Here is a 26,959-nt window from a genome sequence, read left to right as displayed (position 1 = left end):
GAAATACAGAGGTCTTGAAAAAGAAGGGTCAACACTGCAAATATTGACTCTTTGCATCAACTTCATGTAATTGTCAATAAAAGCCTTTGACACTCATGAAATGCTTGTAATTATGCTTCAGTATTCCATAGTAACATCTGACAAAATATCTAAAGACACTGAATCAGCAGAGTTTGTGGAAATTAATATTTGTGTCATTCTCAAAACCTTTGGCCACGACTGTATAATAACGAGCACACAGCCATGCAATCTCCAAAAATTGGCAATAGAATGGCCTTACTGAAGAGCTCAGTTACTTTCAACGAGTTACTTTGCCCTGCTGGAGCTGCCCTAGTCAACTGTAAGCGCTGATATTGGGGGGTGGAAACGTCTAGGAGCAACAACGGCTCAGCCGTGAAGTGGTAGGTCACACAAGCTCACAGAACGGGACCACTGAGTGCTGAAGCACATAAAAAATAGTCTGTCCTCGGTTGCATCACTCACTACCGAGTTCCAAATTGCCTCTGGAAGGAACGTCAGCACAAGAACTGTTCGTTGGGAGCTTAATGAAATGGGTTTCCATGGCCGAGCAGCCGCAGACAAGCCTATGATCTCTATGCACAATGCCAAGCGTCGGCTGGAGTGGTGTAAAGCTCGCTGCCATTGGACTCTGGAGGGGTGGAAACGCGTTCTCTGGAGTGATGAATCACTCTTCAACATCTGGAAGTCTGACGGACGAATCTGGTTTTGGCGGATGCCAGGAGAACGCTACCTGCCCCAATGCATTATGCCAACTGTAAAGGTAGGGGGGGGGAATAATGGTCTGGGGCTTTTTCGTGGTTCGGGCTAGGCTCTTTAGTTCCAGTGAAGGGACATTTTAACACAACATCATACAATAACATTCTAGATGATTCTGTGCTTCCAACTTTGTGGCAACAGTTTGGGGAAGGTCCTTTCCTGTTTCAGCATGACAACGTACCCATGCACAAAGCGGGGTCCATGTAGAAATGGTTTGTCGAGATTGGTGTGGAAGAACTTGACTGGCCTTCATGGAGCTCTGACCTCAACCTCATCGAACACCTTTGGGATGAATTGGAAATCCGACTGAGAGCCTGGCCTAATCGCCCAACATCAGTGCCCGACCTCACTAGGGCTCTTGTAGCTAAATAGAAGCAAGTCCCCGCACCAATGTTCCAACATCTAGTGGAAAGCCTTCCCAGAAGAGTGGAGGCTGTTATAGCAACAAAGAGGGGACCAACTCCATGATATTGGAATTAGATGTTTGACGAGAATGTGTCCACATACTTTGGTCATATAGTATAGCTGAGTCACTTAATGGTTATGAGATGACGGGCAGTAAGCCAGCTATCTAATTCATTGATCACCCACCCTCCCGCAACTGACAGAGCAATGTGTGTGTCCTAGTGTAATTTATACTTTAGTAATACCTTGGGCTGATTGATTGAGCGCTGGACAAACTGAGCAAACATACACTGTCCTCTATCAGGACCTCAACAAGGGACAGAGACCAATCTCATGTACAGTACCAGTCAAACATTTGGACACACCTACTCATTCAAGTGTTTTCTTTATTTTGACTATTTTCTACATTGTAGAATAATAGTGAAGAAATCAAAACTATGAAATAACACATATGGAATCATGTAGTAACCAAACAAGTGTTGAACAAATCTAAATAGATTTTAGATTCTTCAAAGTAGCCACCCTTTGCCTTTATGACAGCTTTGCACACTCTTGGCACTCTCTCAACCAGCTTCATGAGGAATGCTTTTCCAACAGTTTTGAAGGAGTTCCCACATATGCTGAGCACTTGTTGGCTGCTTTTCCTTCACTATGCAGTCAGACTCATCCCAAACCATCTCAACTGGGTTGAGGTTGGGTGATTATGGAGGCCAGGTCATCTGATGCAGCACTTCTGCGTGTGTGTGTGTGTGTTTACTTCTCTTCACTCTCCTTCTTGGACTGGAGGTGTGTTTTTGGGTCATGGTTCTGTTAAAAAACAAATGATAGTCCCACTAAGCGCAAACCAGATAGGATGGCATATCGCTGCAGAATGTTGTGGTAGCCATGCTGGTTAAGTGTGCCTTAAATTCTAAATAAATCACTGACCGTGTCAGCAGCAAAGCACGATTTCTGAGGCTGGTAACTCTAATGAACTTATCCTCTGCAGCAGAGGTAACTCTGGGTCTTCCTTTCCTGTGGCGGTCCTCATGAGAGCCAGTTTCATCATAGCGCTTGATGGGTTTTATTTGAGCTGTTCTTGCCATAATATGGACTTCGACTTTTACCAAATACGGCTATATTCTGTTTACCACCCTTACCTTGTCACAATACAAATGATTGGCTCAAACGCAATAAGAAGGAAAGAAATTTCACAAATTAACTTTTAACAAGGCACACCTGTTAATTGAAATGCATTCCAGGTGACTACATCAAGAAGCTGGTTGAAAGAATGCCTAGAGCAAGGTAAGGGTGGTTACTTTGAAGAATCTCAAATATAATATATATTTTCATTTGTTTAACACTTTTTTGGTTACTACATGATTCCATATGTGTTATTTCATAGTTTTTATGTCTTCACTATTATTCTACAATGGAGAAAATAGTAGAAATAAAGAAAAACTCTGGAATGAGTAGGTGTGTCCAAACTTTTGACTAGTACTGTATGTCTTAGCATGTGTATTTCTTAGCATGCCCGTGCATGAGTGTATGCACACAGTTGAGTGTGTGTTACCCACATGGCTGTGTCTCCTGCCAGCCTCTGCGAACTCCAACTCTCCGAAGGCGTCAGTGGGGTACTCTGAGGAGTGCTGAGAGCTATCCCACTGGCTGACGATGGCTGCACCAAAATAGTCTCTCGTAGCGATGGAGCCGTGCGTTTCACGCTCACCCCCGCACTGGCACAGCACCCCATTACTGACACGGGCAGAGAGAGACAAAGACACACACATGAATACACACACATATACACACACACACAGCCAGTCATTACAGTGAACAGACAATTCACAAAATCAAAAACACAGGCCACAGACACACGGCGACCCAGAGAGAGGCTGTACCTAAGGCAGTCCTCTATGAATGTGGTGCACACTCTCTTCTTGATGATCTTGGAGATCCAACTCTGTGGGGGAAAGACATTGGGTAACTGTTAGTCACTGTTACCTAACAAGCTACAGATGTTGAATTTCATGCTAAACTGGATGTACACTCTGTACATGAGCTGGGTAGCCATTTGATTAGCTGTTCAGGAGTCTTATGGCTTGGTTGTAGAAGCTGTTAAGAAGAACCTAAAGTTGGCGCTGATGTGAGCCATGACCAGCCTTTCAAAGCATTTCATGGTTACAGACGTGAGTGGTATGGGTCGGCAGTCATTTAGGCAGATTACCTTAGTGTTCTTGGGCACAGGGACTACGGTGGTCTGCTTGAAACATGTTGGTATTACAGACACAGACAGGGAGAGGTTGAAAATGTCAGTGAAGACACTTGCCAGTTGGTCAGTGCATGCTCAGAGTACATGTCCTGGTAATCCGTCTGGCCCTGCGGCCTTGTGAATGTTGACCTGTTTAAAGGTCTTACTCACATCGGCTGCAGAGAGCGTGATCACACAGTCATCCGAAACAACTGATGCTCTCATCCATGTATCAGTGTTACTTGCCTCGAAGCGAGTATAGAAGTTATTTAGCTCGTCTGGTAGGCTCGTGTCACTGGGCAGCTCTCAGCTCTGCTTCCCTTTGTTATATTTTTTTATCGCTTTGGTGCAATTTTCACAAGTCCATTTTCACAACTCTTAGAAAAAAATGTGTTTAAAAACTCTAAGCACATTAACACACAAAATCATACAGTCACTTTTGAACCCAATTTAAACAGTTTCATCTAGAAATACATGTTTCACATTGCAATAAATGTTCAAATAAAATATGGTCCTTTCACAATGCAATGCTCACATTACTTTTGATATGAGTCTTCTCTCTTACTTAATCCAACTACTTTTAATTGATTATCACCTAAACCTTTTGTAAACCTATTGATTTTACATGTAAACTAGTTTGCCTAATATTGATTTTGAGAACTTCATAATTAAAATCTGTCTGAAAAAAAAAAAATCATACACACGAAATATACACTCAAATGTACTACTATGATGATTTTGTCCCCCAGGTGCATAAACAGTTATATTCCCTGCGATTTCAATGAGAACCTGTGGCCAAATGCTTAGGACAGGCTTGATGCAAACTTGTGTCTGCTAAACATTATGTTTCTTAAATGTCTTTCAATTGATTACATGGTGAAAGATTCCTTCAATGATCACACATGAAAAGGAAATTATGGACATTTGATGTTTAGAAGACTTTTATGGTTGGTGAAAGTGTATTTATTGGATAATGTGAAAACAGTATAAGGTTCTGTTTAAACATGTATTTAATATTGTTTGCTATTGGATTAACTGGTTGTTAAAATAACTAAATTGCGAAGATATCATCATGTTATGTTTTGGTGATTAAACCAATGTAGTCATTATATTTCACAGTAAACATACAGTTGAAGTCGGAAGTTTACATGCACATAGGTTGGAGTCATTAAAACTTGTTTTTCAACCACTCCACAAATTTCTTGCTAACAAACTATAGTTTTGGCAAGTCGGTTAGGACATCTACTTTGTGCATGACACAAGTCATTTTTCCAACAATTGTTTACAGACAGATTATTTCACTTATAATTCACTGTATCACAATTCCAGTGCGTCAGAAGTTTACATACAGTAAGTTGACTGTGCCTTTAAACAGCTTGGAAAATTCCAGAAAATTATGTCATGGCTTTAAAAGCTTCTGATAGGCTAATGGACATCATTTGAGTCAATTGGAGGTGTACCTGTGGATGTATTTCAAGGCCTACCTTCAAACTCAGTGCCTCCTTGCTTGACGTCATGGGAAAATCAAAAGAAATCAGCCAAGACCTCAGAAAAATAATTGTAGACCTCCACAAGTCTGGTTCATCCTTGGGAGCAATTTCCAAAACGCCTGAAGGTACCACGTTTATCTGTACAAACAATAGCACGCAAGCATAAACACCATGGGACCACATAGCTGTCATACCGCTCAGGAAGGAGATGCATTCTGTCTCCTAGAGATTAATGTACCTTGGTGCGAAAAATGCTAATCAATCCCAGAACAACAGCAAAGGACCTTGTGAAGATGCTTGAGGAAACGGGTACAAAAGTATCTGTATCCACAGTAAAACGAGTCCTATATCGACATAACCTGAAAGGCCGCTCCCAACCGTGAAGCACGGGGGTGGCAGCATCATGTTGTGGGGGTGCTTCGCTACATGAGGGACTGGTGCATTTCACAAAATAGATTTTACATTTACATTTAAGTCATTTAGCAGACGCTCTTATCCAGAGCGACTTACGGCGTCATGAGGGAGGAAAATTATGTGGATATATTGAAGCAACATCTCAAGACATCAGTCAAGCTTGGTCACAAATGGGTCTTCCAAATGGACAATGACCCCAAGCATACTTCCAAAGTTGTGTCAAAATGGCATAAGGACAACAAAGTCAAGGTATTGGAGTGGCCATCACAAAGCCCTGACCTCAATCCTATAGAAAATTTGTGGGCAGAACTGAAAAAGCGTGTGCGAGCAAGGAGGCCTACAAACCTGACTCAGTTACACCAGCTCTGTAAGGAGGAATGGGCCAAAATTCACCCAATTTATTGTGGGAAGCTTGTGGAAGGCTACCTGAAACATTTGACCTAAGTTAAAAAATTTAAAGGCACTGCTACAAATACTAATTGAGTGTATGTAAACTTCTGACCCACTGGGAATATGATGAAAGAAATAAAAGTTGAAATAAATAATTCTCTCTAGTATTATTCTGACATTTCACATTCATCAAATAAAGTGGTGATCCTAACTGACCTAAGACAGGGAATTTTTACTAGGATTAAATGTCAGGAAGTGTGAAACACTGAGTTTAAATGTATTTGGCTAAAGTGTATGTAAACTTCCGACTTCAACTGTATATGTTGGATCAATGGTTGTGTGGTGAAAGATGTCTCCAAACAAAATTAATGCACAAAGAAAGGTTTTGAATGCAAACTGGATGCATTACCAGTTTAGAATTTTGTATAGAAAATTCCCCACATACTTGTGAAAATAGCACCAAACTGCAGTAAATGTGGGGAATACCTAAGTAGTGTGTGTGTGTGTGTGTGTGTGTGTGTCTACTGAACACACGCTATTGTACGAGTGCTGCTAGGGATTTATGGGTCATCTGAGGACTTTAACTGAGTGCACAAAACATTAGGAACATTTTCCTAATATTGAGTTGCATCCCGTTTTGCCCTCAATTTGTCGAGGCATGGACTCTGGAAGGTGTTGAAAGCGTTCCACAAGGATGCTGGCCCATGTTGACTCCAATGCTTCCCACAGTTGTGTCAATTTGGCTGGATGTCCTTTGGATGGTGGACCATTCTTGATCCACACGGGAAACTGTTGAGCGTGAAAAACCATGCAGTTCTTGACACAATCTAACCGGTGTGCCTGGCACCTACTACCATACCCTGTTCAAAGGTGCTTAAATCTTCTGTCTTGCCCACTCACCTTCTGAATGGCACACATACACAATAAATGTCTCAATTTTTTTAAATCCTTCTTTAACCCGTCTCCTCCCCTTCATCTACACTGACTGAAGTGGATTTAACAAGTGACATCAATAAGGGATCATAGCTTTCACCTGGTCAGTCTGTCATGGAAAAAGCAGGTGTTCCTAATGTTTTGTACAGTAACAGAGTACTTATGACAGAGATCATAAGATACAGAGGTAGAAAGAGGAAAAAAGGGGGGAGAGATTTCAAAATATCAATTTTGGTCGAGTTGCGTTGTTTCCCCCATACAGCTGTGCAAGTCGAGTGTGTCCCTATAGTACAAGACACATCCTGCGCAGTACAGCTTGTAGAAGAAACGGCTCGCATAAAATGGACTATAACGTTGCAGATTAAGTTCAGAATGGCACAATTTAATGTGTACAACATCTAAAGACCTACATCACTATACTGAGACCATGTCTGTTTCTAGAAGGACGTATTTGGGTGTTTTTGGAGCAAGTCTTTTGCGTGCCCTGATACAGCACAACGAGCAATGACAAAGTGAATTGCGGCTGCGGTAAATTTCTCAAAAGTAAGTGTAGTGGGACATAGGAAATAGGAAAATTCTCCTTTAACACCTGAGTCCTAAACTGCCCTCCCAGCACGAGGGAATAAAGATGCAAGGAATTTGGCAGGTTATTCCAAACAAGAGAGGGGGAAGGGCAGTAAAACTAAAGGAGGATTTTACCAAAATTGGTCAAGACAAGAGTGACCTCCATTATTCTAATCTGAATAACTCGGACGAAACAAATTAAGAGAACATCTTGTTTATGACACAGCTAACACCAATATTCGAACAGGTTTGATTTGTCTGTCTTTTGACATCCGAAAATAGGCTGTTGACCAATATAAATTGTTATTCGCGCATGGCCACTGACAGGTCTGTGGGTTCGTTGTGTCAATGAACGAATGCATTTTTTACTGCCAGTTTTTAACGTTTGAAATGCATCAGTGCAGCAATGGATCAACTTAGCCAATGTGATCACATCACACCAGAGCTACATGTTGCTCTCGCCATTCAAACTTCCCCGCTAGTTCAATGTCACAGTTGTAGTCTATTTCATAGCCTTTCAGCAAGCAAGAGGACCGATTGATGCTTCTCTCCCTGAATAGGCCTAGGCATATTCTTTGTTTTTTATTGCTCAAAATAAGTTTAAAACTACACTGAACAAAAATATAAAGACAACATGTAAAGTGTTTCATGAGCTGAAATAAATGATCCCAGACATTTTTCATATGCACAAAAAGCTTATTTCTCTCACATTTGGTTTACATTCATGTTACTGAGCATTTCTCCTTCGCCAAGATCATCTATCCACCTGACAGGTGTGGCATATCAAGAAGCTGATTAAACAGTATGATCATTACACAGGTGCACCTTGTGCTGGGGACAATAAAAGGCCACCCAAAAATGTGGAGTTTTGTCACTGTCACGCCCTGACCTTAGATATCTATGTTTTCTATATATTTTGGTTAGGTCAGGGTGTGACTAGGGTAGGTACTCTAGTTTTTTGTGTATGTCTAGGGTTTTCGTACGTCTAGGGGTTTTGTATGTCTATGTTGGCCTGATATGGTTCCCAATCAGAGACAGCTGTTTATCGTTGTCTCTGATTGGGGATCATATTTAGGCAGCCCTTTTTCCCATTTTCTAGTGTGGGATCTTGTCTACAGTTAGGTGCCTGTATGCACACTAGTAGCTTCACGGTTCGTTTGATTGTTTGTTGTTTTGTTGAGTTTCAGTTCATTAAAAATATGTAGAACTCTATTCACGCTGCGCCTTGGTCTCACTCATACGACAAGCGTGACAGAAGATCCCACCACAAATGGACCAAGCAGCGTGTACAGGAGGAGTGGACTTGGGAGGAGATCCTAGACACAGGCTGGGGAGTATCGCCGTCCGAGGGAGGAAATTGAGGCAGCGAAAGCGGAACGGCGACGTTCCGAGGAGTATTACCAACGAGGCAAGCACGAGAGGCAGCCCCAAAATATATTTTGGGGGGGCACACGGGGAGATTGGCGGAGGTAGGGTTTAGACCTGAGCCAACTCCTCGTGCTTACCGTGGGGAGCTTGTGACTGATCAGGCACCGTGTTATGCAGTGATGCGCACAGTGTCTCCAGTGTGCATTCATAGCCCGGTGCGCTCTATTCCAGCACCCCGCATTTGCCGCGCTAGAGTGGGCATCCAGCCAGGACGGGTTGCGCCGGCTCAGCGCTCCTGGTCTCCAGTACACCTCTTCGGACCAGGATATCCTGCGCCGGCTCTACGTACTGTATCGCCAGTACACCTTCACAGCACAGTGCGTCCTGTGCCAGCGCCCCGCACGCATCGAGCTAAAGTGAGGATCCAGCCAGGACGCATTGTGCCAGCTCTACGCTCCAGGTCTCCAGTGCGCCTCCACAGTCCAGTACGTCCTGTGCCTCCTCTCCGCACTCACCCTGAGGTGCGTGTCATCAGCCCGGTGCCACCTATACCGGTTCCACGCATCAGGGTTCCAGTGTGCCTCCACAGTCCAGTAAGTCCCCAGTGATGTACCGCCCAGTACATCACTGGGGCCAAGCTTCCTGCCATCCAGGACCTCTATACCGGGCGGTGTCAGAGGAAGGACCTAAAAATTGTCAAAGACTTCAGCCACCGTAGTCATAGACTGTTCTCTCTGCTACCGCACGGCAAGCGGTACCGGAGCGCCAAGTCTAGGTCCAAGAGGCTTCTAAAACAGCTTCTACCCCCAAGCCATAAGACTCCTGAAAATCTAATCAAATGGCCACCCAGACTATTTGCATTCAAGATGGCCACCTCCCCCTTTAAGCTGCTGATACTCTCTGTTGTTATTATCTATGCATAGTCACTTTAATAACTCTACCTAAACTCAACAAAAAGAGAAACGTGATCTCACAGTCAACTGCATTTATTTTCAGCAAACTTAACGTGTAAATATTTGTATGAACATAAGATTCAACAACTGAGACATAAACTGAACAAGTTCCACAGACATGTGACTAACAGAAATGGAATAACGTGTCCCTGAACAAAAGGGGGGTCAAAATCAAAAGTAACAGTCAGTATCTCCAGAGTACTGGTCTCGGTGTAACGCTCATTCCTTCTATGATAAATGCGAATCTGACCATCACCCCTGGTGAGACAAAACCGCGAGTCGTCAGTGAAGAGCACTTTTTTCCAGTCCTGTCTGGTCCAGCGATGGTGGGTTTGTGCCCATAGGCGACGTTGTTGCCGGTGATTTCTGGTGAGGACCTGTCTTACAACAGACCTACAAGCCCTTAGTCCAGCCTCTCTCAGCCTATTGCAGACTGTCTGAGCACTGATGGAGAGATTGTGCATTCCTGTTGTAAGCCGGGCAGTTGTTGTTGCCATCCTGTACCTGTCCCGCAGGTGTGATGTTCAGATGTACCGATCCTGTGCAAGTGTTGTTATACATGGTCTGCCACTGCGAGGATGATCAGCTGTCCGCCCTGTCTCACTGTAGCACTGTCTTAGGTGTCTCACAGTACGGACATTGCAATGTATTGCCCTGACCACATCTGCAGTCCTCGTGCCTCCTTGCAGCATGCCTAAGGCACGTTCATGAAGATGAGCAGGGACCCTGGGCATCTTTCTTTTGGTGCTTTTCAGAATCAGTAGAAAGGTCTCTTTAGTGTCCTTAGATTTCATAACTGTGACCTTAAGCCAAATTTCTTCAGCCTCCTGAAGTTGAAGAGGCGCTGTTGCGCTGTCATTTAGTTCCGTTACCTTTGCCTTCTTGGGTACAGGAACAATGGTGGCCATCTTGAAGCATGTGGGGACAGCAGACTGGGATAGGGCGAGATTGAATATGTCCGTAAACACACCAGCCAGCTGGTCTGCGCATGCTTTGAGGATGCAGCTAGGGATGTCATCTGAGCCGGCAGCCTTGCGAGGGTTAACACATTTAAATGTCTTACTCATTTACAGGTGCTTTTACACCTGCATTGTTTGCTGTTTGGGGTTTTAGGCTGGGTTTCTGTACAGCACTTTGAGATATCAGCTGATGTACGAAGGGCTATATAAATAAATTTGATTTGATTTGATTTAAGTCATTTAGCAGACGCTCTTATCCAGAGCGACTTGGCCACGGAGAAGGAGAGCCCACAGTCCTTGGTAGCGGGCCGCGTCGGTGTCACTGTATTATCCTCAAAGCGGGCAAAGAAGGTGTTAAGTTTGTCTGGAAGCAAGACGTTGGTGTCCGTGACGTGGCTGGTTTTCTTTTTGTAGTCCGTGATTGTCTGTAGACCCTGCCACATACGTTGAGTGTCTGAGCCGTTGAATTGCGACTCCACTTTGTCTCTATACTGACATTTCGCTTGTTTGATTGCCTTGCAGAGGGAATAACTACACTGTTTGTATTCGGCCGTAATCTCAGTCACTTTTCCATGGTTAAATGCGGTGGTTCGCGCTTTCAGTTTTGCGCGTATGCTGCCATCCATTCACGGTTTCTGGTTAGGGTAGGTTTTAATGGTCACAGTGGATACAACATCTCCTATGCACTTCCTTATAAACTCACTCACCGAATCAGCGTATACGTTGATATTATTCTTCGAGGTTACCCGGAACATGTACCAGTCCCCGTAATCAAAACAATCTTGAAGGGTGGATTCAGATTGTTCAGACCAGCGTTGAACTCTGGAGCAGTGGAAACACGTTCTCTGGGGTGATAAATCACGCTTCACCATTTGGCAGTCCGACGGCACGAATCTGGATTTGGTGGATGCCAGGAGAGAGCTACCTGCCCCGATGCATAGCGCCAACTGTAAAGTTTGGTGAAGTAGAAATAATGGTCTGGGGCTGTTTTTCATGGTTCAGGCTCCTTATTTCCACGAAGGGAAATCTTAACAGTACAGCATACAATTACATTCTAGACGATTCTGTGCTGCCAACTTTGTGGCAACAGTTTAAGGAAGGCCCTTTCCTGTTTCTGCATGACAATGCCCCCGTGCACAAAGCGAGGTCCACACACGCACTCTCTCTCTCTCTCCATGCAAATATTGAGCTAGTGCACTCAAGCACCACTATTCAACAGAGTACATTAGAGATAGAGACAGGAAAGGCAAATGAGAGGACAAGCTAAAAAGGTGTCACAAGACAAGTGTAATACCTTCTCTTTCACTGTCTTTCTATTTGATCTCTTGAACGGACTCTTCTCCAGTCTTCAATTATCTCTCCTTTGTTTATTTTTCTCGGATCAATGGCAGTTGTGCATTTGCATACAGATATAGGATCTTAATTTGAGCCAGTTTCCAACAGCAGGAAAATAATCCTGAGACAACAGGAAATGTGAAATATTATGTGGATTATAATTAATGGCTATTTTTGTAGGGATGATAAAAACAATTCTAAGGGAAAATCAAGTTTGCCATTTCAAAGTGGTATTTACAAACTTTTAAAACCTTTTTAAACCTTGAATACACTACAAATTGTATATTTCCTGCATTGCATGAAAGTTATCCGTAGGCTAAGTTACAACAAGTTTACAACAGACAACTGGACATAAATGTTCTTGCAATGTCCCACGAAATATGTCTAGAACATTAACATTGGATATTCTGAGAACATGGTTACCATGTTCTGGGTAAGTTTTGTTTGACATTAAGGGAATGTTATCCTAATTCTACCAAGGCCCACATCCCCACCATTTGCATAAAGAAAAGACAGAGATATAGGGGACGTAGGTTGGGGTACCTTGTAAGGTTCCGACGATGAGTGTGTAATCCACCTCTACCATCAGTCCTTTTAGCCAACGTGCAATCATTGGATAATAAAATGGATGAGCTCCGATCAAGACTATCCTATCAGCAGGACATTAAAAACTGTAATCTCTTATGTTTCACAGAGTCTTGGCCGAACGATGACATGGATAAAATACAGCTGGCTGTGTTTTCGGCGCATCGGCAAGATAGAACAGCTGCCTGTAAGACAAAAGGTGGTGGTCTGTATCTATTTGTAAATAACAGCTGGTGCACGAAATCTAATATTAGGGAAGTCTCAAGGTTTTGCTCGCCTGAGGTAGAGTATCCCATGATACGCTGTAGACCACACTATTTACCAAGAGAGTTATTCGTAGCTGTCTATTTACCACCACAAACCGATGCTGGCACTAAGACCGCACTCAACGAGCTGTATAAGGCCATAAGCAAACAAGAAAATGTTCATCCAGAAGCGGCGCTCCTTGTTGCCGGGGATTTTAATGCAGGCAAACTGAAATCAGTTTTACCAAATTTCTACCAGCATGTTATAAGAGCAATTTTTCACAATTCCTGACATTTAATCATAGTAAAACTTCCCTGTCATAGGTCAGATAAGATTACCACTTTATTTTAAGAATGTGAAATGTCAGAATAATAGTAGAGAGAATGATTAATTTCTTTCATCACATTCCCAGTGGGACAGACGTTTACATACACTCAATTAGTAATTGGTAGCATTGCCTTTATATGGTTTAACTTGGGTCACTTTGGAAGTATGCTTGGGGTCATTGTCCATTTAGAAGACCCATTTGCGACCAAGCTTGAACTTCCTGACTGATGTCTTAAGATGTTGCTTCAACATATCCACATAATTTTCCTCCCTCATGATGCCATCTATTTTGTGAAGTGCACCAGTACCTCCTGCAGCAAAGCACCCCCACAACATGATGATGCCACCCCCGTGCTTCACGGTTGGGATGGTGTTCTTTGGCTTGCAAGCCTCCCCCTTTTTCCTCCAAACATAACAATGGTCATTATGGCCAAACAGTTAAAAAATTTTCATCAGGGTCCTAGGGCTCAGGTCCTTCTCCGAGAGAGAGAGAGTTGTGCTTTCATGGCCAAGCACAACTCCAACACCATCATTAAGTTTGCCGACGACACAACAGTGGCAGGCCTGATCACCCGACAACGACGATACAGCCTATAAGGAGGAGGTCAGAGACCTGGCCGTGTGGTGCCAGGATAACAACCTCTCCCTCAACGTGATCAAGACAAAGGAGATGATTGTGGACTACAGAAAAAGGAGGACCGAGCACACCCGCATTCTCATCGACGGGGCTGTAGTGGAGCAGGTTGAGAGCTTCAAGTTCCTTGGTGTCCACATCACCAAACAACTATCATGGTCCAAACTCCTCCTCAAGAGACTGAAGATATTTGTCATGGGTCCTCAGATCCTCAAAAAGTTCTACAGCTGCACCATCGAGAGCATCTTGACTTGTTGCATCACCGCCCGGAATGACAACTGCTCGGCCTCCAACCGCAAGGCACTACAGAGGGTAGTGCGTAAGACCCAGTACGTCAATGGGGCCAAGCTTCCTGCCATCCAGGATCTCTATACCAGGCGGTAATCACATTGCCAAAGACTCCAGCCACCCTAGTCATGGACTGTTCTCTCTGCTACCGTACGGCAAGCGGTACCGGAGCGCCAAGTCTAGGTCCAAAAGGCTTCTTAACAGCTTCTACCACCAAGTCATATGACTCCTGAACAGCTAATCAAATGGCTACCCAGACTATTTGCATTGTCCCCCCCCCCCCCCACCACCACCGCTGCTGCTACTCTGTTTATTATCTATGCATAGTCACTTTACATCTAACCCCTTGTAGATGTACCTCAATTAACTTGACTAACCTGTGCCCCCACACATTGACTCTGTACTGGTAGCCCATGTACATAGCCTCGCTACTGTTATTTTATTGTTGCTCTTTAAAAAAATGCAAAAAAATTTACTTCAGTTTATTTTAGTAAATACTTTCTTAACACTTATTTTTCTTAAAACTGCATTGTTGGTTAAGGGCTTGTAAGTAAGTAATCCACTGTAAGGTGACCTGCTGTATTCTCAGCATGTGACAAATAAAATGTTATTTTGTTACCCTAACTAATGGAAAACTGGACGCTCAAACATCAGGGGGACATTACAGGTAACATTACAAAAACCTTCTCTTTACCTAGAATTGTTAGCTGGGTAGTCTGGTTGGAAAGTTTCAAAGTGGGCACACTTTCCTATAGGATATCACTCTTCCAACTAGTCTGTTGTTTTTGGCAATTGACGACCATCCACTTGTTCCATATAGCTGCGTAAACCCACTTGGGTCAAGCTGCCACAGTAGGGTACTGCAATTTTAACCCTAAATGTTTTTGTTTATTTTGTTTATTTGATCAGGGAGTCATACTGGGACCAAGGTCTCTTTCACAAACAGCCCTGAATGACATGAATTACTGAAAATACACACATCAAAATATAAACAGAAAATGCAAGCATAAAGAAAAACATGGTCATAAAACAAACACATTTATCAGTAATAAGGTCCTCAATCAGCTTTCTATCAGTTGCCCCAGAGGCACCAGGTCATCAAATTTAAGAACATTTTGAAGATTGTTCCACAAATAAGGTGCAAGAAAACTAAAACCTTATTTGCCTAACTCAGTAGAAACCAACGGAATTTCCAGAGTTAGCCATTCCTAAGTGGTAACTCGTGTCTAAAGTTTGATGTTAGGTGCAGTGGGACTTTTTTTATGCGACATCAAAGAGGGCCAAACAACATTCTGGTAGGAAATGCTGGTCTCAGGTATGGGCGGTAAGTAGCCTAGCGGTTCAGCGTGTTGGGCCAGTACCCAAAAGGTTGCTGGTTTGAATCCCGTAGATGATAAATCTGTATATGTCCTTGAGCAAGACACGTAACCCAAATTGCTCTGGATAAGAGCTTCTACTAAAATGAATGCAGCGATGAGTACTAAAATTGTTGCCAGTAATAAAGGGCAGTGCGCTATGATAAACTGCATCTAACAGCTTTAATGAAGCGGCAGCTGCGTTCATTAAGATGATGTTTAGGAAAGCCTTTGAAATCGTAGTTAGGTGATCAACATTATCGAAAAGCTTTGACAGGTCAATGACGAGGGCAGCACTATGTTGCCTTTTATCCATTCAGTGAACCACATCATTAATAACTAAAGGATGCAACAGAGATAGTGGCATGACCTGGTCTAAAACCAGACTGATGTACATGTATAAAGATAAGAAATGTAATCTTTCGGGATACACGTTTTTATTATATTATAGAAGTAACACTATACCGCTGCTTTCAGTTAAACATTTAACACGGAATCACTTGGTGAGTAGCCTACTGTACCATTTACGCGCACGATTTTGGCATGCACTACCCAAAATGACACAGGCTTATAACGTGTGGAATTGAGTGATAGTTGAGTAACTCACACGTGTTTATAATAGATGAGCCAAACCTGATCTTTCTCGGATTTTCTTGTTTCCCTTCTCCCTCTGCCTCCTTCATGCTCTTTATCCGGGTCGTTCATTACACACTCTATCCCCTCTCTGCCCTTCTCCGGCAAGCGGCTAAAATAATTCTCGAATAGGTCCGAAGTCGATACAGAAACAGCTAAAACCCCATTTTGAAGTTCACTGCTGGATGTGCACTGCAGACAGAGCGATGCAAAACTATTTGGAGTAGCTGCCTCCGGCTGCGCTGCGTTCTGCCCACAACCAGTCACAAGGATCTATCTCAAGAAGTGTACAATAGCTCGCTGGTGCTGTGAATACATAGACCTTATAGCCGAGCCCATCTGCAAGGAATATGTACAGTATGTTCGAGGCACCGTGTAGAAATGGTAGGGCCTATGATATAGAGCAGGGTAATGGGAGGAGGCCAAAGGGTTAAGCTACTTGGGAAGGGAGGGCAGGCAGGAAAGAATGTCCAGTGTCCGGGCTCCGGGGCGTTTCGAGTGCATTGCCTCGCGGATTCTGTTTTTCCTATATTTTGAACAACAATCATAAAGAAATAAACCTTTGTTTAACATGGTTTGTGGTGTTCAATCATGGCGCAACCATTTTCTAGGGAAGTCCTGGGATATACCTCGGGACAGTATGTAACAGTGTGTCGCCAACGTCACCCAGCATAAAATCAACAATTCATGTCATTTTGGGATGTTTGATTGCGTTTTCTCAATAGGTCAACTGACAAAAGTAGCCTAGTTTTGAATGACATTAGGCTACCCATCATGTCCAGAAAGCATAAATTGATTCCAGGATCATACATTGATAAATTATAAGGTGTGAATTATTTGGATGAATCCTTTAGACTGTTGCCATTTGAATTTGGTCAATGTATTAAACACATATTTAATTATAATTCGGTTTATAGGATATTTGAAAAACTAATCTGCAAACTGTAGTGTTCTGTAGAGCTTAGACCGACATTGGAGAGAAGACAACTTTTTTCTCACACCAACACATCAATGTTAATTGATTTTAGAAGGGATTTGGCAAACTGGAATGAATCAGCATTGAAACTGCAGTAGGCCTCCAACTGGGCACAAGCTGGTTGGATCAACATTGTTTCAATGTAATTTGTCAACTTATTGTGACGTGGAATCTACTTGGAAATTAAACTGGATTTGAAAAAAGTAGTCAACCCTTTGGAATTACTTCGTTTTGAGGGTGGAATTTCAACCAAAGGATTATGCCATTGTTGTAACCAGTGGCAACCCATCATTCTGGGCAGGTGGGGCTTTTGCCTGTTTTGTATGTTATTTTGGCATTAATACGTGTCACATATCAGTTTGCAAACAATGTAAAGAAATATATATACAGTGCCTTGCAAAAGTATTCGGCCCCCTTGAACTTTGCGACCTTTTGCCACATTTCAGGCTTCAAACATAAAGATATAAAACTGTATTTTTTTGTGAAGAATCAACAACAAGTGGGACACAATCATGAAGTGGAACGACATTTATTGGATATTTCAAACTTTTTTAACAAATCAAAAACTGGAAAATTGGGCGTGCAAAATTATTCAGCCCCTTTACTTTCAGTGCAGCAAACTCTCTCCAGAAGTTCAGTGAGGATCTCTGAATGATCCAATGTTGACCTAAATGACTAATGATGATAAATACAATCCACCTGTGTGTAATCAAGTCTCCGTATAAATGCACCTGCACTGTGATACAAAAAAAAAAGATATCCCAAGTTTAAACATCCCAAGGAGCACTGTGCAAGCGATAATATTGAAATGGAAGGAGTATCAGACCACTGCAAATCTACCAAGACCTGGCCGTCCCTATAAACTTTCAGCTCATACAAGGAGAAGACTGATCAGAGATGCAGCCAAGAGGCCCATGATCACTCTGGATGAACTGCAGAGATCTACAGCTGAGGTGGGAGACTCTGTCCATAGGACAACAATCAGTCATATATTGCACAAATCTGGCCTTTATGGAAGAGTGGCAAGAAGAAAGCCATTTCTTAAAGATATCCATAAAAAGTGTTGTTTAAAGTTTGCCACAAGCCACCTGGGAGACACACCAAACATGTGGAAGAAGGTGCTCTGGTCAGATGAAACCAAAATTGAACTCTTTGGCAACAATGCAAAATGTTATGTTTGGCGTAAAAGCAACACAGCTCATCACCCTGAACACACCATCCCCACTGTCAAACATGGTGGTGGCAGCATCATGGTTTGGGCCTGCTTTTCTTCAGCAGGGACAGGGAATATGGTTAAAATTGATGGGAAGATGGATGGAGCTAAATACAGAACCATTCTGGAAGAAAACCTGATGGAGTCTGCAAAAGACCTGAGACTGTGACGGAGATTTGTCTTCCAACAAGACAATGATCCAAAACATAAAGCAAAATCTACAATGGAATGGTTCAAAAATAAACATATCCAGGTGTTAGAATGGCCAAGTCAAAGTCCAGACCTGAATCCAATCGAGAATCTGTGGAAAGAACTGAAAAGTGCTGTTCACAAATGCTCTCCATCCAACCTCACTGAGCTCGAGCTGTTTTGCAAGGAGGAATGGGAAACAAATTCAGTCTCTCGATGTGCAAAACTGATAGAGACATACCCCAAGAGACTTACAGCTGTAATCGCAGCAAAAGGTGGCACTACAAAGTATTAACTTAAGGGGGCTGAATAATTTTGCACGCCCAATTTTTCAGTTTTTGATTTGTTAAAAAAGTTTGAAATATCCAATAAATGTCATTCCACTTCATGATTGTGTCCCACTTGTTGTTGATTCTTCACACAAAAATACAGTTTTATATCTTTATGTTTGAAGCCTGAAATGTGGCATTAGGTCGCAAAGTTCAAGGGGGCCGAATACTTTCGCAAGGCACTGTAATTGAGTTATTAAAGCCGCATACAAACATGGTCTCTTTTTTTGCTTACTTGAGTAAGGCAGGTGTTTCAGCCTAGCTCAGTGCTTTCTGTGGTGGTGGGGCAGCCAGCGGAAAATACGAAGCGTAAGGGTTGGTCATGTTCTGTAGTTGCTCCATGATTGCACTCAGTGTTCTGTCACTCATGGGGGACACTACGTCACTGCAAAATCTACTGGGAGAACTCGGAAATTCAAGCCCCTTGGGTGATGCCATAGATTTACATTAGATGTGCCCATCCAAGAAGGCTCAAGGTCATTGGCCACAGATAAAATGGCAAATCACGTTATATCTACCGAAGCTTTGATGGGACTGATCATGTCAACATCATACCTTCAAAATATTAGCTAGCAAGCTAGACAAGTAGTCATCATCATGAATCAAGTCGACAATCTACTGGCAAATCTTTTTCAATGCAGTAGTTGTCATATGAAGATAAATTATAGATCAAACGTATCGGTTCTCACAGTCCATTGGACATAAACATTACACAACAAGTTGGAAATCGCAAATTCAACAATGAGTGGGTTGGAAGGAATCAGTGTCTATCCCCTTCCTGCTATTCAGTGGAGTGGGTATGTGGTCCAAGTCTGGGTTTAAGGGTCTCTTTTCCAAGCTTAAAAGGATAAACATTCACATAAAAGGTTCCATACATTGGCCATGCAACATGATTTCTGCTGCTTTCAAAACAACTGGAAACTCGGGACTAGGACATCTCAGACTTCAGTGAGTTCAAGACAACTGGGAACTTGTGAAAAAAACGAGCTTTGACTGGGAAAATATGTTTTGAACGGTCATCCAACTAGGAATTCCAAGTCCAGAATTCGGGCCTCTTCCTAGAGCTTCGACCAGAAGATCACTGACGTCATGATTTAACCTGTTTTTTGTCATCAAAGTCTGGCATTCTCTGGATTTATGGTGCTTTCAAGTTTGATGACAAAATCACACCACAAGAAGAACCGCCGCACCATTTTCCTGTTCAAGTGAGCACAGAACAACAAGGTGAGTCCAAAAATGTCTTGTATGTTGCTGCATATTGATGTAATATGCCAGGTAGATATGTATACTGTAGCTAAGAAAGTAATACTAAGTGTGTGTTGTGTAGTAGCCCATGTGCCTCACCCTAATCATTTGGTCCCTTTCCCCTTCGTAACTTAGCCTACTGTTCTGACGTGGTGGTGCGCATGTAGCCTATAGCCTGTTTTAGAGAAATATAATCCTTGAATATTGTAAGAGCTTTCATTGCTTCAGTCTGGTTTTAGACCCCATCATAGCACTGAGACTGCACTTGTGAAGGTGGTAAATTACCTTTTAATGGCGTCAGACCGAGGCTCTGCATCTATCCTCGTGCTCCTAGACCTTAGTGCTGCTTTTGATACCATCGATCACCACATTCTTTTGGAGAGATTGGAAACCCAAAATTGGTCTACATGGACAAGTTCTGGCCTGGTTTAGATCTTATCTGTCGGAAAGATATCAGTTAGTCTCTGTGAATGATTTGTCCTCTGACAAATCAACCGTAAATTTCAGTGTTCCTCAAGGTTCCGTTTTAGGACCACTATTGTTTTCACTATATATTTGACCTCTTGGGGATGTCAATCGAAAACATAATGTTAACTTTCACTGCTATGCGGATGACACACAGCTGTACATTTCAATTAAACATGGTGAAGCCCCAAAATTGCCCTCGCTGGAAGCCTGTGTTTCAAACATACAGAAGTGGATGGCTGCAAATGTTCTACTTTTAAACTCGGACAAAACAGAGATGCTTGTTCTAGGTCCCAAGAAACAAAGAGATCTTCTGTTGAATCTGACAATTAATCTTAATGGTTGTACAGTCGTCTCAAATACAACTGTGAAGGACCTCCGCGTTACTCTGGACCCTGATCTCTCTTTTGACGAACATATCAAGACTGTTTCAAGGACAGCTTTTTCCCATTTAAGTAACATTGCAAAAATCAGAAATGTTCTGTCCAAAAATGATGCAGAAAAATTCATCCATGCTTGTGTTACTTCTAGGTGAGACTACTGCAATGTTCTACTTTCCCGCTACCCAGATAAAGCACCAAATGAACTTCAGTTAGTGCTAAATACGGCCGCTAGAATCCTGACCAGAACTAAAAATTTGATCATATTACTCCAGTGCTAGCCTCCCTAAACTGGCTTCCTGTTAAAGCAAGGGCTGATTTCATGGTTTTACTGCTGACCTACAAAGCATTACATGGGCTTGCTCCTACCTATCTTTCTAATTTTGTCCTGCCGTACATACAGTGGGGCAAAAAAGTATTTAGTCAGCCACCAATTGTGCAAGTTCTCCCACTTAAAAAGATGAGAGAGGTCTGTAATTTTCATCATAGGTACACTTCAACTATGACAGACTAAATGAGAAAAAAAATCTGTAGGATTTTTAATGAATTTATTTGCAAATTATGGTGGAAAATAAGTATTTGGTCACCTACAAACAAGCAAGATTTCTGGCTCTCACATACCTGTAACTTCTTCTTTAAGAGGCTCCTCTGTCCTCCACTCATTACCTGTATTAATGGCACCTGTTTGAACTTGTTATCAGTATAAAAGACACCTGTCCACAACCTCAAACAGTCACACTCCAAACTCCACTATGGCCAAGACCAAAGAGCTGTCAAAGGACACCAGAAACAAAATTGTATACCTGCACCAGGCTGGGAAGACTGAATCTGCAATAGGTAAGCAGCTTGGTTTGAAGAAATCAACTGTGGGAGCAATTATTAGGAAATGAAATACAAGACCACTGATAATCTCCCTCGATCTGGGGCTCCACGCAAGATCTCACCCCGTGGGGTCAAAATGATCACAAGAACGGTGAGCAAAAATCCCATAACCACACAGGGGGACCTAGTGAATGACCTGCAGAGAGCTGAGATCAAAGTAACAAAGCCTACCATCAGTAACACACTACGCCGCCAGGCCGCCATGGTCAGATGAAACCAAAATATAACTTTTTGGTAAAAACTCAACTTGTCGTGTTTGGAGGACAAAGAATGCTGAGTTGCATCCAAAGAACACCATACCTACTATGAAGCATGGATGTGGAAACATCATGCTTTGGGGCTGTTTTTCTGCAAAGGGACCAGGAAGACTGATCCGTGTAAAGGAAAGAATGAATGGGGCCATGTATCGTGAGATTTTGAGTGAAAACCTCCTTCCATCAGCAAGGGCATTGAAGATGAACCGTGGCTGGGTCTTTCAGCATGACAACGATCCCAAACACACCGCCCGGGCAACGAAGGAGTGGCTTCGTAAGAAGCATTTCAAGGTCCTGGAGTGGCCTAGCGAGTCAACCACATAGAAAATCTTTGGAGGGAGTTGAAAGTCCGTGTTGCCCAGCAACAGCCCAAAACATCACTGCTCCTAGAGCAGATGGGCCAAAATGGGCCAAAATACCAGCTACAGTGTGTGAAAACCTTGTGAAGACTTACAGAAAACGTCTGACCTCTGTCATTGCCAACAAAGGGTATATAACAAAGTATTGAGATAAACTTTTGTTATTGACCAAATACTTATTTTCCACCATAATTTGCAAATAAATTCATTAAAAATCCTACAATGTGATTTTCTGGATTTTTTTTCTCTCATTTTGTCTGTCATAGTTGAAGTGTACCTATGATGAAAATTACAGGCCTCTCTCATCTTTTTAAGTGGGAGAACTTGCACAATTGGTGGCTGACTAAATACCTTTTTGCCCCACTGTACCTACACGTACGCTACAGTCACAAGATGCAGGCCTCCTAATTGCCCCTAGACTTTCTAAGCAAACAGCTGGAGGCAGGGCTTTCTCCTATAGAGCTCCATTTTTATGAAATGGTATGCCTACCCATGTGAGAGACGCAGACTCAGTCTCAACCTTTGTCTTTATTAGGTCCTATGATTGTGTGTAGTCTGGCCCAGGAGTGTGAATGTGAACGAAAAGGCACTGGAGCAACAAACCACCCTTGCTGTCTCTGCCTGACCGGTTCCCCTCTCTCCACTAGGATTTTCTGCCTCTAACTCTATCACAGGGGCTGAGTCACTGGCTTACTGGTGCTCTTCCATGCCGTCCCTAGGAGTGGTGCGTGATTTGAGTTGCTTGAGTCACTGACGTGGTCTTCCTGTCTGGGTTGGCGCCCCCCCCTTGGGTTGTGCCGTGGCAGAGATCTTTGTGGGCTATACTTAGCCTTGTCTCAGGATGATAAGTTGGTGGTTGGAGATATCCCTCTAGTGGTGTGGGGGCTGTGCTTTGGCAAAGTGGGTGGGGTTATATCCGGCCTGTTTGGCCCTGTCCGGGGGTATCATCAGATGGGGCCACAGTGTCTCCTGACCCCTCCTGTCTCAGCCTCCAGTATTTATGCTGCAGTAGTTTGTGTCGGGGGGCTAAGGTCAGTCTGTTATATCTGGAGTATTTCTCCTGTCTTATCCGGTGTCCTGTGTGAATTTAAGTATGTTCTCTCTAATTCTCTCTTTCTATCTCTCTCTCGGAGGACCTGAGCCCTAGGACCATGCCTTGGGACTACCTGGCATGATCAAATCAAATCAAATCAAATTTATTTATATAGCCCTTCGTACATCAGCTGATATCTCAAAGTGCTGTACAGAAACCCAGCCTAAAACCCCAAACAGCAAACAATGCAGGTGTAAAAGCATGATGACTCCTTGCTGTCCCCAGTCCACCTGGCCGTGCTGCTGCTCCAGTCTCAACTGTTCTGCCTGCGGCTATGGAACCCTGACCTGTTCACTGTGATTACTATTATTTGACCATGCTGGTCATTTCTTAATATTTGAACATCTTGGCCATGTTCTGTTATAATCTGCATCCAGCACAGCCAGAAGAGGACTGGCCACCCCTCATAGCCTGGTTCCTCTCTAGGTTTCTTCCTAGGTTTTGGCCATTCTAGGGAGTTTTTCCTAGCCACTGTGCTTCTACACCTGCATTGCTTGCTGTTTGGGGTTTTTGGCTGGGTTTCTGTACAGCACTTTGATATATCAGCAGATATAAGAAGGGCTATATAAATACATTTGATTTGATGGTAGGATATTCGTGATCGTAGCTCATCTATTTTGTTATTCAATGATTGTACGTTGGCTAATAGGACTGATGGTAGAGGCAGATAGCCCACTCGGCGTCAGATCCTTACAAGGCACCCCGACCTACGTCCCAGATATCTCTGACTCTTTCTCACGCGAATGACGAGAATGTGGGCCTTGTCGGGCGTCTGAAGTAAATCCTTCGCGTCCGACTCGTTAAAAAAGAAATATTCGTCCAGTTCGAGGTAAGTGATCACTGTCCTGATATCCAGAAGCTCTTTTCGATCATAAAAGATGGCGGCAGAAACATTATGTACAAAATAAGTTACAAATGACACAAAAAAAACAGTGATAAAACATTAAATTGTTGTATAAATACCAAATATCTGACATTGTATTCCCATTTTAACTTTGTTGTGCTTTTAAATGGTTGAAAGCACAGTGATAATACATTTAGATGACAAAGAAACCAACAATCAGACATTGCTTTTCCGTTGGAATTTGGTTGTGCTTTTAGACGGTTGAAAGCACACAATTCAACACACTTCTGGCTGTCATTTTTGAGTGGGTGAATAAAGGTTGTAATCTCAAATATTACCCACATTTCCACGTTGAAATGACGTGGGTGTGCTTAGTGAGCTAGGCCTATAGTTGTCAGGAAGTCTGTTGGCATAAAGGCAGGTCTCTATTTCAGTTAACACTTAATGTAGAAAGGTGTGATAGTGGATTGGAAGAGAAAGGGTGGGTCCGAGGGTGGAGGGGGAGCAGGCTGGGAGATAGAGTGAAACCATTTGGGTATGGATACACTTGTTTTCATGGGCTGGGTTCCTTCCATTCTTTATCAAACAGGGTCAACGTTGGGTGGGACCTCAGGCATCCTGCATTGTTAGTCGCTAACTCTGGACTGGTTCCTTTCCTTTGGCGCCAAGCTCTCTACCCTTTTATGTGTTCACAGATCTGATAGGTAAAAGCAATGCAATTGGAACTCCACAGGCTTTTGAAAGACTAGTAGGGATCCGCTCCGTATATCTTAAATTGATCAAGTCCTCTAGCTCAGATCTGTGAACACTGTAGAGAGTGGACACTAGGGGAAGGGGATAGGGACTGAAAGGGAACTGGGCCTTAGTCACGTCTTGGAGACCCATTTGGAGTCGTGTTATTTCCTGAACTCAAGGAAGTCACAGTACAATCTCCTGACGTTCTTCAATACACACATGTACACCAGACACACACACTCACACACCCTCTGTTTAGCACAACACACATTCCGTTGCATTGATGAATCACAGATGCAGTACATTACAATATATAATGGCTGATCTCCTGTGAATAACTACAGTCGAGAATGGTCTTGAAAAATAAAACGTAGATTTTCCTTGGAAATGATGCCCATACTTTCCAATGAACCCACCCCAATGTAAACCTCCTGTTACTTTTCCAGGGGAAAGGTTCATTTTCCATTCCATACACGACTGTAGTAGTTATTCACAGGAGAACAACCATCATGTATAGTAATGCAATGTGTGTTGTGTTGAATCAGAGGGAATGTGTGTGCCATTGTGTGTGTGTGTGTGTGTGTGTATTGAAGAACCTTTGTCACATTTCCAAGGAAATGTTTGGTCTTTTATCGGTTGCCGTCTCCCCTGACCCATAGCATAGCACACAAACATCCTGTCAATACAACTAGCATACACAACCGGTGTGTGTGTGATCTCTGCAGGCTCTGGGAGGAGGCAAAATAAAGACACAGTACAGGAAACTGTAGCCCTGCATTCTGACAACTCAGGAAACCCACTTCCTGACAGTCATGACTAAGATGGGTGTAAAAATGAAACTGTCTTAATGACCTCTACTAAACACTATGTACTGATTCAGGGATGTGTGAAGGACCCCAGGGATGCCAGGGTAAAGGGGTTTTATTGTCACTACACATCATCATTTTAGGTACTTTTACAACAATGTGCGTTATTATTTTACGCACACGGTGACACCGAAACAACTTCTTTGTTGCTAGTTCTGCTCCCATGTGTCCATCTCCCTCTTTTTAACCTCTACGGGTTCGGTGTCCCTAAACCGGGACGTTGTAAACAACAGCCAATTCCAGGACATAGACATGTCTTATATGGGCAGAAAGCTTCAATTCTTGTTAATCTAAATGCAGTGTCAGATTTACAGTAGCTATTACAAAAACAATACCATGCTATTGTTTGAGAATAGTTCACAACAACAAAACACTTATCACGGAAACTGGTTTGATACATTCACCTCTAGGTAAATAATGTACTTACATTCAGTGATCTTGCTCTGATTTGTGGGTCCCAGAGAAAAAATGTAGTGTAGTTTGAAAAATCCATTTTTATATTAAAATGTAGGAACTGGGTTCTACAGTTTGACCCCACTGCTGTCTCTGGCGCCACACCCACCCCCCGCCCGGCCATCAAGATGTGTGAAGGTTAGTGTATTTTCTGTAGGGAAGCTAATGATAAACTTTATTTTTGTATTACCATAGCATTTTTATATGTTCTCTATAGTTATGTACTTGAAAATGTATAAATTGACCAATCCGACCCATTTGGGCAAACTCCTGGCAGACTTGATACAAAATGTTGTGTTGTGATGTAATTCTTCACTGGATCAGTCTGAAACTTTGCACAAACAATGTTTTCTTGGATTTCAAAGATGGAACATAAAATAGAAAATGCATGTTTTTTTTTTGTTTGTATTATCTTTTACTGGATCTAATGTGTTAATTTCACATTTCCACAAACATCAGTGTTTCCTTCAAATGGTGTCAATAAATAAATAAATAATAATAATAATAATAATAAATAAATGGTGTCATATCCTTGCTTCCTGAGCTACAGGCAGTTAGATTTGAGTATGTCATTTTAGGCTACATTGAAAAAAAGGGTCTGATCATTATTAATAGATTAGCCATGCCCAGTAGGCGGGCACCAGCAAAGTAATTAGAGGACACAAGGGAGCAGCAATTTGTTCGTTGGCAGGTCAATCATAGTTTTTAAGGGCCTTTTTAACAGCTGCCCAAAAATGTACACTATACATTTTAACATCTTGAAAAAGGTCATCTTAAGGCATGACTTGCC

The 26,959-nt window shown here is 42.7% G+C and overlaps 1 protein-coding gene across 3 annotated transcripts in view; it reads right to left on the bottom strand.

Moving 5' to 3' along the window:
* The window catches only part of trpm4a (transient receptor potential cation channel, subfamily M, member 4a), a 60,888-nt gene extending 34,664 nt beyond the window's left edge, over positions 1–26,224 (bottom strand). For 2 of the 3 annotated variants that reach the window (XM_029635283.2, XM_065011090.1), the window contains exons 1-3: positions 15,887–16,274; positions 3,063–3,124; positions 2,739–2,916 (exon numbers count right to left, since the gene is read on the bottom strand). In XM_029635283.2, the coding sequence (XP_029491143.1) occupies positions 2,739–2,916; positions 3,063–3,124; positions 15,887–15,958 (312 nt within the window). In that variant the 5' untranslated portion in view covers positions 15,959–16,274. Of the gene's footprint in view, positions 1–2,738; positions 2,917–3,062; positions 3,125–15,886; positions 16,275–26,143 lie in introns of those variants that run through there. The other variant, XM_065011089.1, reaches the window with a different exon arrangement.
* Positions 26,225–26,959: the final 735 nt, after the last annotated feature.

This window comes from Oncorhynchus nerka, linkage group LG26 (genome assembly GCF_034236695.1).
Source record: "Oncorhynchus nerka isolate Pitt River linkage group LG26, Oner_Uvic_2.0, whole genome shotgun sequence".
Classification (NCBI taxonomy): Eukaryota; Metazoa; Chordata; class Actinopteri; order Salmoniformes; family Salmonidae; genus Oncorhynchus; species Oncorhynchus nerka.
This window is presented reverse-complemented; position numbering and strand designations above follow the sequence as displayed.